At 42.4% G+C, this 15,833-nt stretch overlaps 2 protein-coding genes and 1 non-coding gene across 3 annotated transcripts; 2 read left to right on the forward strand and 1 right to left on the reverse strand.

Annotated features, from left to right (window-relative positions):
- Positions 1 to 287: 287 nt before the first annotated feature.
- On the reverse strand, positions 288 to 2,709 carry LOC117003131 (cytochrome c oxidase subunit 7B, mitochondrial). The gene is made up of 3 exons (XM_033072805.1): positions 2,326 to 2,709; positions 987 to 1,111; positions 288 to 487 (listed from the first exon to the last, which is right to left on the reverse strand). The coding sequence occupies exons 1-3, from the start codon at positions 2,360 to 2,362 to the stop codon at positions 413 to 415; spliced, it is 237 nt and encodes a 78-aa protein (XP_032928696.1). The 5' UTR covers positions 2,363 to 2,709; the 3' UTR covers positions 288 to 412.
- Positions 2,641 to 2,757, forward strand: TRNAL-CAA. Its single transcript has 2 exons — positions 2,641 to 2,678; positions 2,712 to 2,757. It is a non-coding gene; the product is annotated as a tRNA-Leu (tRNA).
- Positions 2,758 to 3,970: 1,213 nt separating this feature from the next.
- On the forward strand, positions 3,971 to 14,365 carry MAGT1 (magnesium transporter 1). Its single transcript, XM_033072624.2, is given in 12 exon segments — positions 3,971 to 4,003; positions 4,005 to 4,099; positions 4,101 to 4,203; positions 5,316 to 5,485; positions 6,248 to 6,365; positions 7,320 to 7,460; positions 7,992 to 8,132; positions 8,456 to 8,545; positions 9,751 to 9,814; positions 11,400 to 11,474; positions 11,891 to 11,981; positions 12,905 to 14,365. Coding segments are annotated over 12 exon segments (1,137 nt in total). The 3' UTR covers positions 12,921 to 14,365.
- The last annotated feature ends 1,468 nt before the right edge of the window (positions 14,366 to 15,833 follow it).

Consider the following 15,833-nt stretch of genomic DNA (forward strand, 5'->3'; position numbering starts at 1 on the left):
CACAGAGTCAAGCCATAAAAATCCTTTTGTGGGAAAAAAATGGGATCTCGACTTTGTCATTACAAGTCAGACGTAAAAGGATGTGTGCTTTGCAGTGGGAATGCAGTGAGGTTGACTCACACACACATCTGGCTAAATGAAACCTCAACGAAGTTCTGGACTTGTTCTTTATCCACCAGAGAGTTTTACAGTAACAACAGGGACTGTGTAAAATTACTTGGGAGTTTTGACACTATTTGCTATAGTTCAGCAGAAGCAGAGTACAGAGGAAACCTCCAAGAGCCAGACAGGTTTCTAGGCATGTTTATTCGACCAGGAATGCCACTGTCCAAGTGGTAATCAGGGAACAAATGCAATTACACGACCATTTTCTCAGCGAAAGTCTACAGCAGTTCATTAGAAGCAGAGGCTGTTACTCCCTCCATTCCCTTGGAGTGATTCTGCCAACAGGTGAAAAGCCCCACTCAATATTAAGCTGTGTGAACACCTGTAAAGGACAAAACCCAAGATTATTAACTCTGAAATCAAAGAAACCTTTGGACATAGGGTTATTTTTATTGTTTTCAGTTCAGACTTCTTGTTATTAGAACACATCTCATGAACTTTCTAATTAAACAAGTGGTATATATTTATATTGAATAGTATTTAAATGTTCCAGTTTTCTGTTTCAAAATATCAAGCGTAGAAGAATCTAGAATGTAAAACCCCACCATCACATTGGTATTTCCATCTAGAAATTTTGCTGCTTATAGCTGTACCTGTAGAGTTGTGTTTCTGATTCATTTTCAAATCAGGCAACATACTGATGCAGAAATTTGAGTAACAACTCAAAATCCAGCTGGGAACGAAATGAACTTTCACCTCTATCACATCACTATTTGCTTACATAAGAAGTTCCTGACCTAAATTTATTTCAAACAGGCAAAATGGACACTTTTAAAGTTTGCAGCTCGAGCTACAAGAGAGTGCTGACAAAACCAACTTACATAGCCCCAGACAGCAGAGAACATGGCAGCTCCACCAAGCAGGACCATGGTTCCATATTTATCGTGGAAGGTCGGCTCGTGCTTGCGATGAGCTTGTCTGACTGCAGTGTGCTGGATGCCACGAGCTGAGGAGAGTTACCACGCACAGAAATCAACTTAAATAAAAGCTCAAACCATTCACAACCCTCATCTCCCACCAGCAAGAGGTAAGTGTTAGTGTTAAAAGACTAAAAATGCTGGGAAAATATTCATTTGGATTCCAATGGGATATACACAAATACTTTAATTTTTTTCAGCTCTCTCAATTTCTCTCTAGGATTTTTTCCTTAAGTCTAATTCCAGTAAAAAATAAAATCCTCTAAGTTACCTTTTTCATTAATATGTTTTCTTTAGTATTACTGTTTCTCTAATAAAATATTCTGTTTAGTGCTTAGCATTTTTAGATTTCTATATGCAAATATAAGCTCACCATCAAATTATGGGGTGGAGATAGTTGGTGTGGGTAACACCTGCCTCATTGCTTCGGGATTTTTGGAGGGAGGGGAGGAAGGAAACTGAAATAACCCGTGGGCATGAGATAAATAATAGACACAAAATACACGGTGATATCATCAGATGATGTACATTATACGTGTACACTATAAAAGGTACACTTATTAAAGAGAAGGCAACAGTGAAAAATCGAAGCAACAGCTACAAAAGACAGATTGCCCATTAGCTGTGTACAAAGCATTTGATAAGAGGGTGATGTGTGCATAAAGATATTACAAAATAAAACCTTTCAATCTCAGGTCAATGGTTTCCATTTTTACCTAACCGTGATTAGAGAAGATGATACCACATCCCTCGCATGCTCTGTAAGGCTGCACAAGGAACACAAAAAAGCCTGAGTATCTACCGAGATACGTTTATTTTACGTAAAGGTATTTTTAGGTTTATTTTATCTCGTATCTCGGATAAGCACATCGTGACCCAGGACCAGAGGAACAGACACTGCAGGGTCTGTATCACTGAAGGGATAACTTTAACCTTGAGTTTAAGGCTGGGTATAAACCACCCTTTGTCACCGCGGGTTACCAGGCCAGAAGGTGCCCTGAGGTATTAGGGAAAGAAAGCACCAAGGAAAGGAGCCCTCTGTCAAAAAGCAAGTAGGAGATAAAAAAGGCTGAAAGAAATAAAAAAGCGCGAGGCGGAGGACGCAGCCCCTGAGGTGCCCTCAGGACCGTCCCCGGGCGCACAGCGAGTGGGGGCTGAGGGTCAGACCGCACAGGGGAGGGCACAACCCCGGGGAGACCCCCTGAGGAACCCCCCGCACCCCGAGAGCCGCCCCTGTGCTTACCGACGAGGCTCTGCGCGGCCCTGGCCAGCGGGAACATGATGAGAGCCCAGCGGGTACCCTTGACGCCGGTGAAGAACAAAATGGTCGCGGCGGAAGTGGCGGCACGGCGGGGGCCTGTGGGTAACGCCGGGCTCCTCCTCGCTGCGGCGGAGCTCCGCGGCCGGGCCGGGCTGGGTCGAGCTGGTGCTTGCTTGGCTGCGCTCCCGCAGCTCTCGGGTACAAACGGGCTCTCCGTGAGAGAGCAAAAGTACGGGGCAGTGGGTACGGCCGTGACGACAGTGCTAAGTCTTTCCCGGGCAGAGCTGCACACGCAGTGTCAGGATGGCCGAGTGGTCTAAGGCGCCAGACTCAAGGCGTTCCGCGCCTTCCCGCGGCGGGGTTGGGTGTTCTGGTCTCCGTATGGAGGCGTGGGTTCGAATCCCACTTCTGACACCACTTTTTTTTCCCCTCACTCTGAGTTAACTTACTTTTCCGAAGGCGCTGAGTTGAAAAAGTCTGGGATTTTAGTGCAAAAAGAAATGAGAAATAATTTTAAAATAAAAGCTGAAGCGTGAGTCAATCCTCCTCTCTCCCTGGCGCTTCTGCATCAGAGCCTCAACGCACCTGCTGAGGCATTCCCTGTGCAATTGGATTTTAATATTTGTAACACATGATCAGCAATTTAAAGCATGTGTGTACAACATGGAGCATGTATCTAAAGTAAGGGAGAGAACTTCATGACACTGAGGGTGGCAGAGCACTGAAACAGCTGCCGAAGCAGCATTTGTGTTGTTTCAAGATATGGATTATGTAAAATTTTCTTTAGAAAAGAAGTTCTTTGATGCTTGATCTTTCTAGCCTAATCAACAAGGAAGGAGATTTAATCCATGAAACAGCAGGTATCAAGCTCTAAGTGATGCCCAGATATTGGGGGGGAAAAATGCTTTTTGGTAGAACTGCCTTATTAAGGTTTAGGGCTTGACGTGTTTCAATTATTTTCGGCTTAGGGGGAGGTTAACAAAGCTTGGGAAGGAAGATGTGCCACTGATAGCGGCCACAAAGAATTTATGGCCCACAGGGACATTTTTCAGAACTCCCATGATAAAGAAGACACTAGCAAAGGCAACTCAGCACCTGGGCTGAGATCAGCTCCAAGTGGTGAAAGGGAATTCCAGCAGGGGCAGATCACCACCCCCAACCCACCGAGCGAAGAGAAGAGAAAGTCAGAGCGTGTGCTCTAATCAGTATGAGAAGCAAAAAGAAGCATTAACCAATAGAAAATAAAATACTAATTATTAAGAGAACTACATTACTTGCATCCAGTGAACACAAATTCCTATTTGTTAAAACGCATAAACAGTAAAAAATTTTGAGAGTTGGCGTGCTTGATTTGTGGAACATCACTGAGCACCCAAGGCTAGCCCAACTCTGATATAAATCCCTCTCAATCTTGTGTAATTATTGGCTTGTTGCACACCGGTAATGAATCCGGTATCTTAGTGGGGAACGCTGTGTCACCTGTGTCGGACGATCTCGACCCGTGAGGGTTCTGTGATGCAGCCGAGAGACCCCAACCGCTGCCACCACGTCCTGGGCTCGGCCTCCCTTCCCCTCAGGGCCCGCTCTGCCCTCAGGCCTCGCCCCGCCCTCCCCTCGGGCTCCACCAATGGCGCGGCTCCAGCTCGCCGCGCTCCCACAGGCTCCACCAATCGGAGGCCGGCAAGGACGCTCGAGCCGGCGCCTCCGCCAATCAGCGCCTCGCGGGCGGGGCCTCACAGCCGGCGGGGCGGGGCGGGTGAGGCGGTCATGGCGGCGCTGCCGGGGCCGCTGCTGGCTCTGGTGCTGCTGCTGCTGGCGGGATGTGGCGGGCCCGGCGCCGCGGGGCAGAGGCGGAAAGAGGTGAGACTCATCCGGAGCCCCCGCGCCGCGCTGGGCCGGGTTCTTGCTGAGCGGGATGAGGGCAGCACGGCCAGGGCCCGGCGGGGTGGCCTGGCCTCACACCGGCTCCGCGCCCTGAGGTTCGGCCGGCTCTGAGGGGAACGCTCAGGGAGGGAAGGGCCTCGTTTCCAGGTTCTGCAGTTTTTGTTAGGAGCGCTGTACGAGTGTTGTCTTCTAGTGTATGGGGTTTGCGCGGGGGAGGTTGCGTGGTCTTTGGTTGTAGTCACTAAGGTGCAACTTGCTCCCACACACTTGGCCTGCAGGGTTTGGAAAAATCCTTCTGAGAAGTGTGTATACGTGTGTCAGTTGTAAGTCAGAGAAGTATAATTTATTATTATTGTCATGGCGAGATTCTTGGGGCTGTCCTGTGCAGGCTCGGGAGTTGGACTTTGATGCTCGTGCTGGCTCCCTTCCAATTCAGGATATATTATAATGATTTCCTCTAACACATTTATCTGAAGAAGGGTGTTAATGAGTAATAAGCGCTTTATGGTAAATGTAATATTTGTTAGTTTTTCAAACTGATGCCTCTTCTTAAAATGTTATAGAATTGATTGTCTACTTTTTAAGGAGTGTTGAGCACTCCTGAGTTTTTCAGATATATTCTGAATTATGGTTCTTTTTTTCCAGCAGTGCTGAAAATGAAGTGTTGAGGTTGGTTGTATCTCTGGTGTTGTTTCCACTGCCACAGTTCTTGAAAGCTGAAACAGCGTGATGCTTAGTATAGAAAAAAAGGCTGTGGAAGGGATGGAGGTGGTTGGTACAGCTGAAAGAAATTCTGCAACTACTGTGAGGGAGAGCTGAGGGTCTGCAGCAGCCTGGTTATGCTGAATGCTTAAAGCTGTGTGTGTTACTAGGTGGTTGAAGTTAATGAATTATGTTAACATGACTGTCAAAAGCTTCTGTGAATGCCTTGCAGAATATTACTGAAGCATCACATCCCCTGGGTGGTGTTATAAAAAGGAATGCAGATATTTGTTTCATCAAATCTAAAAGCTTCTAAGACTGTACTGTGAGACTGGGGAAAAAAAAAAACAAACAACCCAAAAATATTGTTCTGACTTGATTTTCAGATGGTGTTATCAGAAAAAGTGAACCAGCTGATGGAGTGGGCCAGTAAAAGATCCGTGATCAGAATGAATGGAGACAAATTCCGGCGCCTTGTGAAGGCACCTCCCAGAAACTACTCAGTGATTGTGATGTTCACTGCTCTTCAGCCTCACAGACAGTGTGTTGTGTGCAAGTATGAGCTCTTTTACTCCTAAATTAGAACTTGAAAGTCATCTGATGCTTTGTAGGAAACTAAATTTAAGAACAGGGTTGAACTTTGGCACATGTGGGAGGAATATACGTGAGCAAGTTCCATTAGGATTGTCTTTGCAATTTAATGTGTGGGAATATGTGTGTAATGTGTTTGTGAGGAAACAACATAATCCTTAGTTTTATCTCCCTCCTAAAATAATCCCTGCTTTGCAGAAACAGTGTTTACTCTGGGGAAAGACACAGTGAAAGCTCAACTTTCCTGGCATGAGCTGCTGAAGAAATTTTTGTAGAATTATTGCTGGCCATGGAACTTAAATGTTGTTCTTAATTAATATGTTTCTTGCCATTTATTTGCAATTCCAGTATCTTGGATCATTTATCATATTACAGCTTTTCTGTATTAATCTGGAGGTGGCAGAGGTCTGTAAGGCTCTTTTTTTATGCCTAGTCTGTTCAAATTATTGGTTTCCCACCCTCTGGAAGAAAGGGCACACCTGGCCAAATTTTGGTGCTCTGTGTTTGTGGACTCAAAAATCTTGCCCTTCCATTAAAAAAAGCAGGTGCCAAAAGCTTCACCTCATTGTAGATGAGTGCCTGTGTTTAAATGATTTCATTACCACTGAAACTTTCTTTTGAGCCCTAGAACATTAATGGGGTGGGTGGGCACAGCTCCTTCAGCTGCTTTACAACTCTGCTGTGGACAAACCCATGATACAAACATCTCACTTTGTGTGTTTTCCAGACAAGCTGATGAGGAATACCAGATTCTGGCAAACTCCTGGAGGTATTCCAGTGCATTTACCAACAAGATCTTTTTTGCTATGGTAGATTTTGATGAAGGCTCAGATGTTTTTCAGATGGTAAGGTCTTTTTCTCTTCTAACGTTGTTTTTAGTTTGGGTTTTGGGAAGGAAAGTAAACTTGTTACATAATTTAGTGTTGTAGTGAATGAAACGAAATGAAAATTTAAAAGCTGTCACTCATGGAGGAAAGATGGCCTGAGCATGTTGGTAGGAATATTAACAGAACTGACAGATGTGGAAAAGGTACAAAGAGTGAATTGGTTTCTTTGACTTTTTTCCCCCCGAGTTTGTCTCCTGTAATAACTACTGGTGTAATACTTAATGGAATTCTTCTGTGGTACATGAAGAGGCAAGATAGAAAGCACTGATGTCATTAGGAGCAGCTATTACAGTTTTTAGATTACTAGAGAATGATAGATTAGGCTTTTGGTATGGGTTGGCTAATTTCTTTTCAAGTACCCAGCCATTTTTCTCTTCTATTACCATTGTGTGACCACAGGTTTTTTTCTCCAGCTGTGAGAACATTCCATGAACACTTGCAATTGTAGGTCCCGGTAATAGTTCATTACAGTCTTGCAGATGTTAACTCTTTTTTAATGGGGTACTAATCTCTATTTAACAGCTGCACAGTTTAGGCAGTGATACTTTATTAAGTGGAAGCTTTTGAACTGGGGAGTTGAAGAGAGATGCCTTTTTATTACTCTTGTTAATTTTTTCTTTAGTGTTGCATTAAAAATGCATTCATCAAGCTGTGGCCTTCCTAGATTTTAGAATCATATATTGCTGCTTTCAGATTTCTTTATCAAAAGTAGTATTTGGAGAAGAAACCGATTAATAAAAAATGCAAGCTGTGTGCTGCCTACTGGTTTTGGTTTTTTTTTTTTTTAAGTCATGGCCATTAAAGAGCTAACTTTTCTGATTTAGTAACAATATTGCAAGCCAGAAATGGCCTAGAATTGTGTTAGTAAATACTCCTTTCATGGGCTACATTCTGTGTGAACTCTCCCTGCAGCTGAACATGAATTCTGCTCCCACCTTCATTAACTTCCCTGCCAAGGGGAAGCCCAAGCGAGGGGACACCTACGAGCTGCAGGTGCGCGGCTTCGCGGCGGAGCAGCTGGCACGTTGGGTGGCTGACAGGACAGATGTCCACGTGAGTCCAGAGACCCTCTGCACCCCTCCCTGTGCAGGGCCTGCAGCCCTTCCCTCTGCTCTCCTGTGCAGGGCCACCACCCCTTCCCTCTGCACCCCCTGTGCAGAACCATCTGGGAAATCTCACTTGTGTTCTGTGCCCCCTGTGCTGCTCTAAAGAGCTTATCTACGAAATCTAGTTCTGACACACAACTGCATCTTTTCAATTTCCTTACAGTCTCTGTGCTGGTATTTTGTGTAATTTAATTCTCAAATATTTAAGAAGATGGTAAAACTAATCTCCTTCCTTCTCACTCTCAGTTCCAGAGGAAGAAAAACAATCTCTAAATTATTGAACAGGGTAAAGTTGTGTAAAACTAAAGTTACAGTATGGGTGGAAGAAGCATTGCTTACTTCCCAAGTCAGATTTACTCAGAAAACATATGTGTGCAATATTTTTTCCACTCTATGTATTGTGGGCTTTTTTCAGCAGGAGTGCAGGTATAATGTATAATCCTACTGAGAGGAAATAATTTCCCTGTCCTCTGTTCAGATCCGTGTGATCAGGCCACCAAACTATGCTGGACCCTTGATGCTGGGGTTGCTGCTGGCTGTCATTGGAGGCCTCGTGTATTTGCGGGGCAGCAATCTGGATTTTCTCTACAACAAAACTGGCTGGGCCTTTGCTGCTCTGGTGAGTAATCATGACTCTCGTCTCCCTGTTGTATTCAGTTTTGTAGTAGTTCCAGATTTTAAAAGCTACTGTATTTCAAGAGTCTTAAAGCTGGTAGGGAAAAATGAGGTACAGTTAATTTTGCTCTTTGATAGATTGGTAACATTGTATGATCTTAGTCCTTTCAGTTCATTGAATGCTTGATTTTTGTACAAAGATAAAGTGAGACAATTCTTAGCTTGTGTTCCAAACCAGTACATCTTGGTACAAAGTGAAAAGATATCAGGTTAAATTAAAAATAAAAGAGAATCCTTATTAAATAGCATTTTTTCTTTCCTTTTCAGTGTTTTGTGTTAGCAATGACATCAGGCCAGATGTGGAACCACATCAGAGGCCCCCCCTATGCTCATAAGAATCCCCACACAGGACAAGTGGTGAGTGTTGCCTCCACTTTCCTTTCTGCATTTCTGTTATATTTCTACAGAATACTAAGAGGTACTGCAGATACTAAGAGAAAAATCAGAGGGCAAATTGTGTTTTTGGCTTCTCTCTTTGTGACTGAGACCAACCTCTTCTGCAGTGAGCAAGGCAAATCAACATTGCACAAATGTTGTATGTCCAATGGTGAAGGGATATGATAGTTCTAAATTGTTTACACCACAATAAATGTATTTATGGGTTGAGTCTTGAATGCTAAAAATCCTATTGCTGAACCTGGCAATTATGTTTTAACTTGGTCTTGTTAATTCATGCACTCATCTAATGACTTACATATAAAACCATCTTCCACAAGATTCTGGGGTAAATTAATATCCAGTGACCTCAGATTTATCTCTTTCTTGGGAAAAATCTCTTTTTAACGTAATTTGAAATCTACTGCTCTGTTCATAACATAGAATGAGATGCACTGTAAAAGTAGTCACAGTGTTCTGAGGGCATTTAATCTGCTCAGGTGCTTGCACATCACATGCTGACTTTTCTCATGGTTTTACTCAGGGAATTAATTTGGTGAAATGGCCTTTTGTGCCTGGTTAGATGGGTCAGGCTCTCTGTATTCTTCCTCATAGAAAGTGGATAAAACTATTTTTTCTTACTTAGATACACCATAAAACCATAATTGGGTGTCCTATAGGGATTTAAAAATGGTATGTTTTCCACAAATTTCAATTTTTCTGTTAACCCAGAAGTGAAAAATATTTCAGATGCTTGGTTGTGGAGCCAAGTGGGTTGGGTCCACACATAGATTGAAGGGATTGCCTCTGAGCTAAGGAGCAGTGTTCACAACCTAAGAATCTGTCAGGGAATGGATCAGATTTGGATCACATTATGATGCAGGAGGGCCTAATCTTTTGGGATTTTGCTCAGCTGGGCTGAGAATCTGGACCACAAAGGTTGTAGCAGCACTTAGTGTGCAATCTGAATGAGGCTGATTGTGCAGGGTCATAGAAGAAGGATCTTTGTTTCTGCTGCAGCTCCCTCAAAAATCAGTGATCAACAGCTAAAATAATTCGTGCTCCAACTTCTGCTCTCTCCTGAAAAAAACAATGCAAACCCCAATTCCAGGCTCTGTAGCTGTTGTTAATCATGTCAAAGTTGTCTCCAGTCTTTTCTACATTTAATTGCTCTTTGTTTCTTACAGAGTTATATCCATGGAAGCAGCCAAGCCCAGTTTGTGGCAGAAACACACATAGTTCTGCTGTTCAGTATCCTTCCTGGGAGAAGCATGTGCTTGGTGACAGTTTTTTGGTCAGCAAATGCTGCTGCCTTTTCTGTGGTGCTTTGTCATGGCTGTAATTGCCACCTAACACTGATGCAGAAGCTTGTAAAACCATTTTGCACTTACAACTGTGCTTTTTCTGTGCCTCTGATCTTTAAGTTGAATAGAAAAATATTTAATGCTTTCTCACCTGCTTGTTTAAGCACTAAGCTGAATACATCACTGAAGTTGTGGATCTCTATGGAATCAGAAGATTCTTCAGGATACTCTGTTCCTCTGTGCATGCCTCTTTTCAATGTCACTTATTTCTTTGGTGCTGAATTAATTCCTCTATCACTGATCTTTTATTTCTTTATTTACCTTCCTATCTTACCATTTGTTTGTACTAATGATGCAAGATTTTGCCCTGCTGTCAAGAAAGACAAGTGGAAACTTTCAGATTGAGAGCTTTTACCTTTCTCATTTGTACAAAAAATGCTTCTTTGGGGTCATAAGAATACCTTAAAATTTAATGTTCTGGTTTTGTCTTCTCACCTGTATGTTTTGGATCCAGCATTTGTAACTTCAGTGATTTCTGGCTGGAGCTTTTCTTCTGTGTCTTGTCACCTGTATCAGCATTCCTTTATTTTTTATTCAGGACCTTTTCTTGTATTTAATTTTTTAAACTTAAAAGAGGCACCTGGAGGACAACTTCTGTTTTTTTTCTATTACTGTACTTTTGATCTACTTTGTTGAATTCCAAGTAGAAACTTTTTGTTGATGTTTGTTTTTGTTTTACTGCTATCCATCACACTATGAACCCAACCCACCCATTGCTGGATACATTTAAAATTATTACATTTGGTGAAGTTTCTGTGGATTCAAGGCACTTTCCTCCTGTGCTGAAGGTGGGCTGTGTCTGAAATGGAAAGATTCCTGATGCAGTTAATGAGAGATGTCTTTCCTTTCAGAAGGAGACTTGGGACTGGACATTTGTAGTGAAATGGAATGAGATCTTTGGGAATTCTGTCTTTTGTTTCACTGGATTCACTGCTTTGCTTTGCTAGGATTCATTCTTGGCAAATATCAGGCCTTTTGTGTTGTCTGTGCTTCTTTAATTGTATGATTTTTTTTTTTTAATTTGAAGAGTTAGAAAAGAAATATTGCCCCTTGAAAGAGTGCCTGTTGGATTAAATACTGCCTGTGTTTTATTTGTTCTGTTGGCTGAGTGAATGCAGAAGCTAAATTCCTTTGGGGATTTTCCAATGGAGAATAGCAGTAGGAGTGGACCAAGCTCTCTGGGAGGAATGCTGCTTCATAACAAGCTGAGATGATAAATGCATGTTTTTAATTTTGCCTGAAGAATTTCCAGATTATATTTCAAGCTTTGCATTTATCTTCTCTTAAAAGCTGACATGAGTGTCTTTCAGGCGTTCTTTTTTCTCCCCATAGTTGCTGATTTGGCTGGGAATTTGATTTTTCCAGTGAGTTTTAATGCCTCAGGTGTGGTGTGGGAGCTGAATTTAGGGAGCTAGGAGTGTTGTTTTGAGTCTCTTGTCCTTTGTTGGTTTAGCCTTAAACAGCATTTGTAGATGGTGGAGTTACTTTAGGAATGGTCCTTCTCCACGAGGCTGCTACTTCTGACATGGATGTGGGGAAGAGAAAAAGTAAGTACTGCTACTTTCCTGTGAGGGTATTTGATACATATTTAACAGAAATGCTTTTGCACTGGGGGGGTTTGTTCACTCCCCACCTCTAAGCTGAGGAGAATCATTTGGATTTTTGACAGTTTTTGAAGTTGCTTAGGAAACTGCAAGATAAACTCAAATCCTTCTGGCAGATGGAGAGAGATAGAGATGATTTGCAGTGTTTTGCTAGGAAGAGGGAGAAGGGACTTTTGCTCAAAGCATTTGTATAAAAGTGATGTAAAACTGGTGTTAATTTCTTACTTCTCAGTGACATGAATAGAGGTCTCATCTGACCAAATCTGTAAATACTGCAGCAGGCTTTGAAAGCCTGAGTGACTGAGGTGTTTGCAGGGACAACTGTCCCATCACAGCCTCTCCCTGTGCATCTCTTGCAGTTATGTGCATTGCTGGCATTGGCTTGGTGGTGCTGTTCTTCAGCTGGCTGCTCTCTGTCTTCAGATCCAAATACCACGGCTACCCCTACAGGTATGTCAGCCTGGGGCCCTGCTCTCCTGGGCTTTGGGTACAGCTACAGCACTGGAGCTCTGCTGGCTCATCTGCAGGAAATGCTCTTCTAAAAATGCTCCACTGGTTTCTCAGATAAAATCAGCAGAAATAAGAGCCTTTCATGGATATTGTGACTTTTTCAGTCTAGCCAAAGCAAAGATTGTGGAACTCTCCTTTTCACCCCACTGCATGTTATAAAATATTTCTGTTTTCAGAATATCTCAGCTAGTTTATACTGCTAACAAATGTATTTTTCCCCCTATTTTTCTCTCTTCCATATTCACACATCTTCATTATTAATCCTTCTTTGTGAGAACAGGGAGGATGTTTTAAAGCTGCCTACTTTTTGGGATTGCTCCTTTAAGGAGTCTAATATTGTTAGTTGACCACTTCTGTGTGCTGATACAGATACCTTAGGTGTGTTTGCTAGTTTTTATGCATTTTCAAGCAATAAGTACATGTTGAAGGACCAGTTTCTAATGATTTCACCATCTGCAGTGAGCTGAATTTGTCTATAAAGCTAAACCCTATGCCCTCTCTATGTGAAATGTGTTCTTATTTACAAATATCTAGATAATAAAACTTACTATTTTATGAAGACTTTTCTCAAGAGCAAAAGAAAGCTGAAAATATTCCCTTTTTGATAACTGGTCAGCTTTTATTCTGATCCCTGCAATGATCTTAGATACTCCTGCTGTCTTTATTGTAGAGATGTGGTTGGTTTTGGTTTTGACTTATTAGAAACTAATTTTTAAGTGACTTCACAGTTGGTTTTGTTGTAGCAGCATCAGGCCCAGTCTCTCATTCTGATTTTCTTGGCATTTATGAAAGCTAAGTGGAATGTTGCACACTTTTGTTCCTTATAAAATTAATAAGAATGTTTTTTATTTTGCTCTTTGCAGTTTCCTAATGAGCTAAAGGATTCCAGAGTGTAACATCAGGAAGGTGGTGGCTCTGAAGTTGGACGTGGTGGAATGAGGAGCTCAACGTGTGTGGTTTGTGCTACCTCTGCTTACACTGAGACAGTTAAACACTGAACCAAAGACAATGTAGTGCCTTAAATACAGCAAGCAATTTGCTCTGAAGGACACAGAGTGTTAAGATGCAATCTCTCTTTCATAAGCTTTACATCTTCTTGAGCAACTCTACTACTAGCAAAATTCAGAACGTAATGCTTAAAACTACATTTCCACAGACTAACTAGGAACGGTACTTTCACTTCACTTGGATCATCTGTCTACCATGTTTCTTTTTCCCTTGAATTTTCACCTTCTTTCCTGTTTGTGCAGCTTCTCTGTCCTGCCTTTTCATGGTTGAGGAAACAGCTTCATGTACCTGGAAATCTTTTCCTTCAGCCTGTGTGCAACCCTTGGAGCATGCTGCAGGTTCCAGTGTGGAATGTGCATATCCTAGAGCTGTGTCTCATTTTTGAGAAGAGTTATTAAATGCTGTATGATGCAAGAAGTTGTTTCACAGATGAAGGTGGAGTTTTCAACGTGAAGAACTGAGTTATTAATTAATTAAATCTTTTTTTTTGCCAAATGCTGAAACTGCAATGTTTAAGTTGTAAACTTTGGCTCAGAGCTGGAAAGAAAAATTCTTAGACTGGCCAACACTCACACTCTTAAAAATATAAAGCAAAAGTACAAATGTAGCTATCTATGTGTTGCATGAACTCAAAGTTGCTAATTGACTTTCAATTTACTACCTAGAACCCTGGCAAACCAACAGATAGCAGATGTGTGGTTATTATATAAGTTCTTGCATTGTCCATTTGTTTTCTCCACATTTTTATCCTTTGGGCAGAGATGTCTTCTCCCAGGATAAAAGTTGTTACCCTAGGATTAATTTGATAACCTTACAATTGAATGCACGTGCTGCTTGCTCTCTCCTTTTGTTCTCTCACCTCAGAAGGATACTTTGCCTTAAGAATTCTTGAGTGGAAGACATTGTGCCTCAGCAAAAACTGCTGTGCAGTTCAGCATTGTACTACAGGAAATCTTTGCAGCCTGATTCAGTAACGCTTCCTTCCGTAGGCTCTGGTGGCCTTAGAGGTTCAAAGTCAGAGAGACTTCTGTCTCCTGCTCCTGCTTCTCTCCTCTCTCAAGGGGCTACAGAATCTGGATGTTTGAAATTGAATCTCAGAAAGGATTGTATCACTCCAAGTAGAATGTTATTCTTATGCAGTTTTGCTAAATTAATACATATCTGAAGTGCCTTAACTTCACTAATTTTTTTGTTGGATGTTCAGCTGGTTGAGATGCATTTTTCTATGCCATATAAAACGATAAGCCTTAGAGGAATGGATAAAATGTGTGCCTGGCTGCATTTTGGACAAGTTTCAATAAAACTTCTTAGTCTAATCCCTGCTCCTGTGTCTTTTGAACTTTGACATAAAAGAAGCCAATCTCTTTTCTTGCACTGTTGTTTCAACATGTTAATCACAGCCTGTCTGTATAGAGTAAGTAACCTGAGTATGGGTGAGAGACTGGATTAGTAGTCTGTATGTGTGTGGAAAATTACAGCCCAGAATGTCAGCACTAGAAATGCTCATGTAGCCAGCTGATAGCATAAAGATTACATGATTTTGGCTTGTATTTGACAGCTGTCATGCAGTGAAAATCTTGGATTCCTGGAGTTCTAGACAGATCAACTCCCAGTGTTTCTGGAGGTGGAATCTTGTTAGCACTGTACATTTGCCTGGAACAACTCAGCACTGCTGTACTTGTGGCTTGCTTTCCTGCCCATTTGGTAAAAACACTTCCCCTAAACTTTTTCAGTTATAATTTCTTCTGTCTTCCTAAAATCATCCAGTTCCACATTGACTGAGTTTAAACAGTGACACCTCATGCAGGTGGATGCTGGAGTCATGTTTGCCTTCCACTTGAGGGGGCCATGGTGTTGAGAGTTTGGGATTTTCCTCTTTTTTATTTTTTTTTTCCATGCTGAGATGAAAATAATGCTCCTTTTTTTCCAACGGTTTTTTAGCTCTCTAAGCTGAAACTGAAGTGCATGGAGAAGGGAACAGGTGTGGTAGTGAAGCAGAAGATGGAGTGCTTGCAAGGACCAGTGGCAGGTTTAAAGAGGATGAATTCTGGCAAGGTTTGACTTGTGCAGCAGTTGAGAGGTAATGGCTGGCTCTAATTGGTACCCAGGGTGATTCTCTGGGCCAGGGGCACTGGCAGCTCAGTGGCTGGTGAATGTAACAGCTGGGGCCAGCAGAACAAAGGTGGACAAGGCACTGCATTCCAGACCTGCTGTGGGGAAACTGGGAATTGCTGAGGACATCTCCTTTGGAAAGTGACTCATTAAATAGCTCAGGAGTGCCCTAAAAGCTCACCTTGAGAGAACACTTGTGATAAAGGGAGGAAATGGTGTATTCTGCAGCTAAAAGTGGACTCTGTGGTTTTGTTAATGTGGCTGGCCTCAGTGACTTCTGCTTCTTTCTGCTTTTAAGGAGGAGCTGTGGTGTATTGAGAAGATATTTTGGAATAACAGCTAGAAATAATTTAGGGAGCTCTCTGCACCAAGCACAAGGCAAGATAGTAAATTTAAATTGATTCATCTGTGTAATGGTTTGCATTATGTACAATTTACTGTATGCTCCTGCCTTCAAACCATTCTAGTGTTCAGTACAGAACATGATTTTCATGAGCCCTGGCACAGGGTGCCCAGAGAAGCTCTGGCTGCCCCTGGAAATGTCCAAGGCCGGGTTGGATGGGGTTTGGAGCACCCTGGGACAGTGGAAGGTGTCCCTGCCCATGGCAGGGATGAGCTTTAATGTCCCCCCAACAGAAACCATTCTGTGATAGTGGTGCCTGGTGGTCATTC

Source organism: Catharus ustulatus, chromosome 14 (genome assembly GCF_009819885.2).
Source record: "Catharus ustulatus isolate bCatUst1 chromosome 14, bCatUst1.pri.v2, whole genome shotgun sequence".
Classification (NCBI taxonomy): domain Eukaryota; kingdom Metazoa; phylum Chordata; class Aves; order Passeriformes; family Turdidae; genus Catharus; species Catharus ustulatus.

Coding starts and splice junctions, on each gene's coding strand:
- LOC117003131 (XM_033072805.1), bottom strand. CDS start 2,362: ATGTTCCCGCTGGCCAGGGCCGCGCAGAGCCTCGTCG. Junction 1,112..2,325: donor GGCCGCGCAGAGCCTCGTCG/GTAAGCACAGGG, acceptor AACTCTCCTCAG/CTCGTGGCATCCAGCACACT. Junction 488..986: donor TCTCTGCTGTCTGGGGCTAT/GTAAGTTGGTTT, acceptor TGTCCTTTACAG/GTGTTCACACAGCTTAATAT.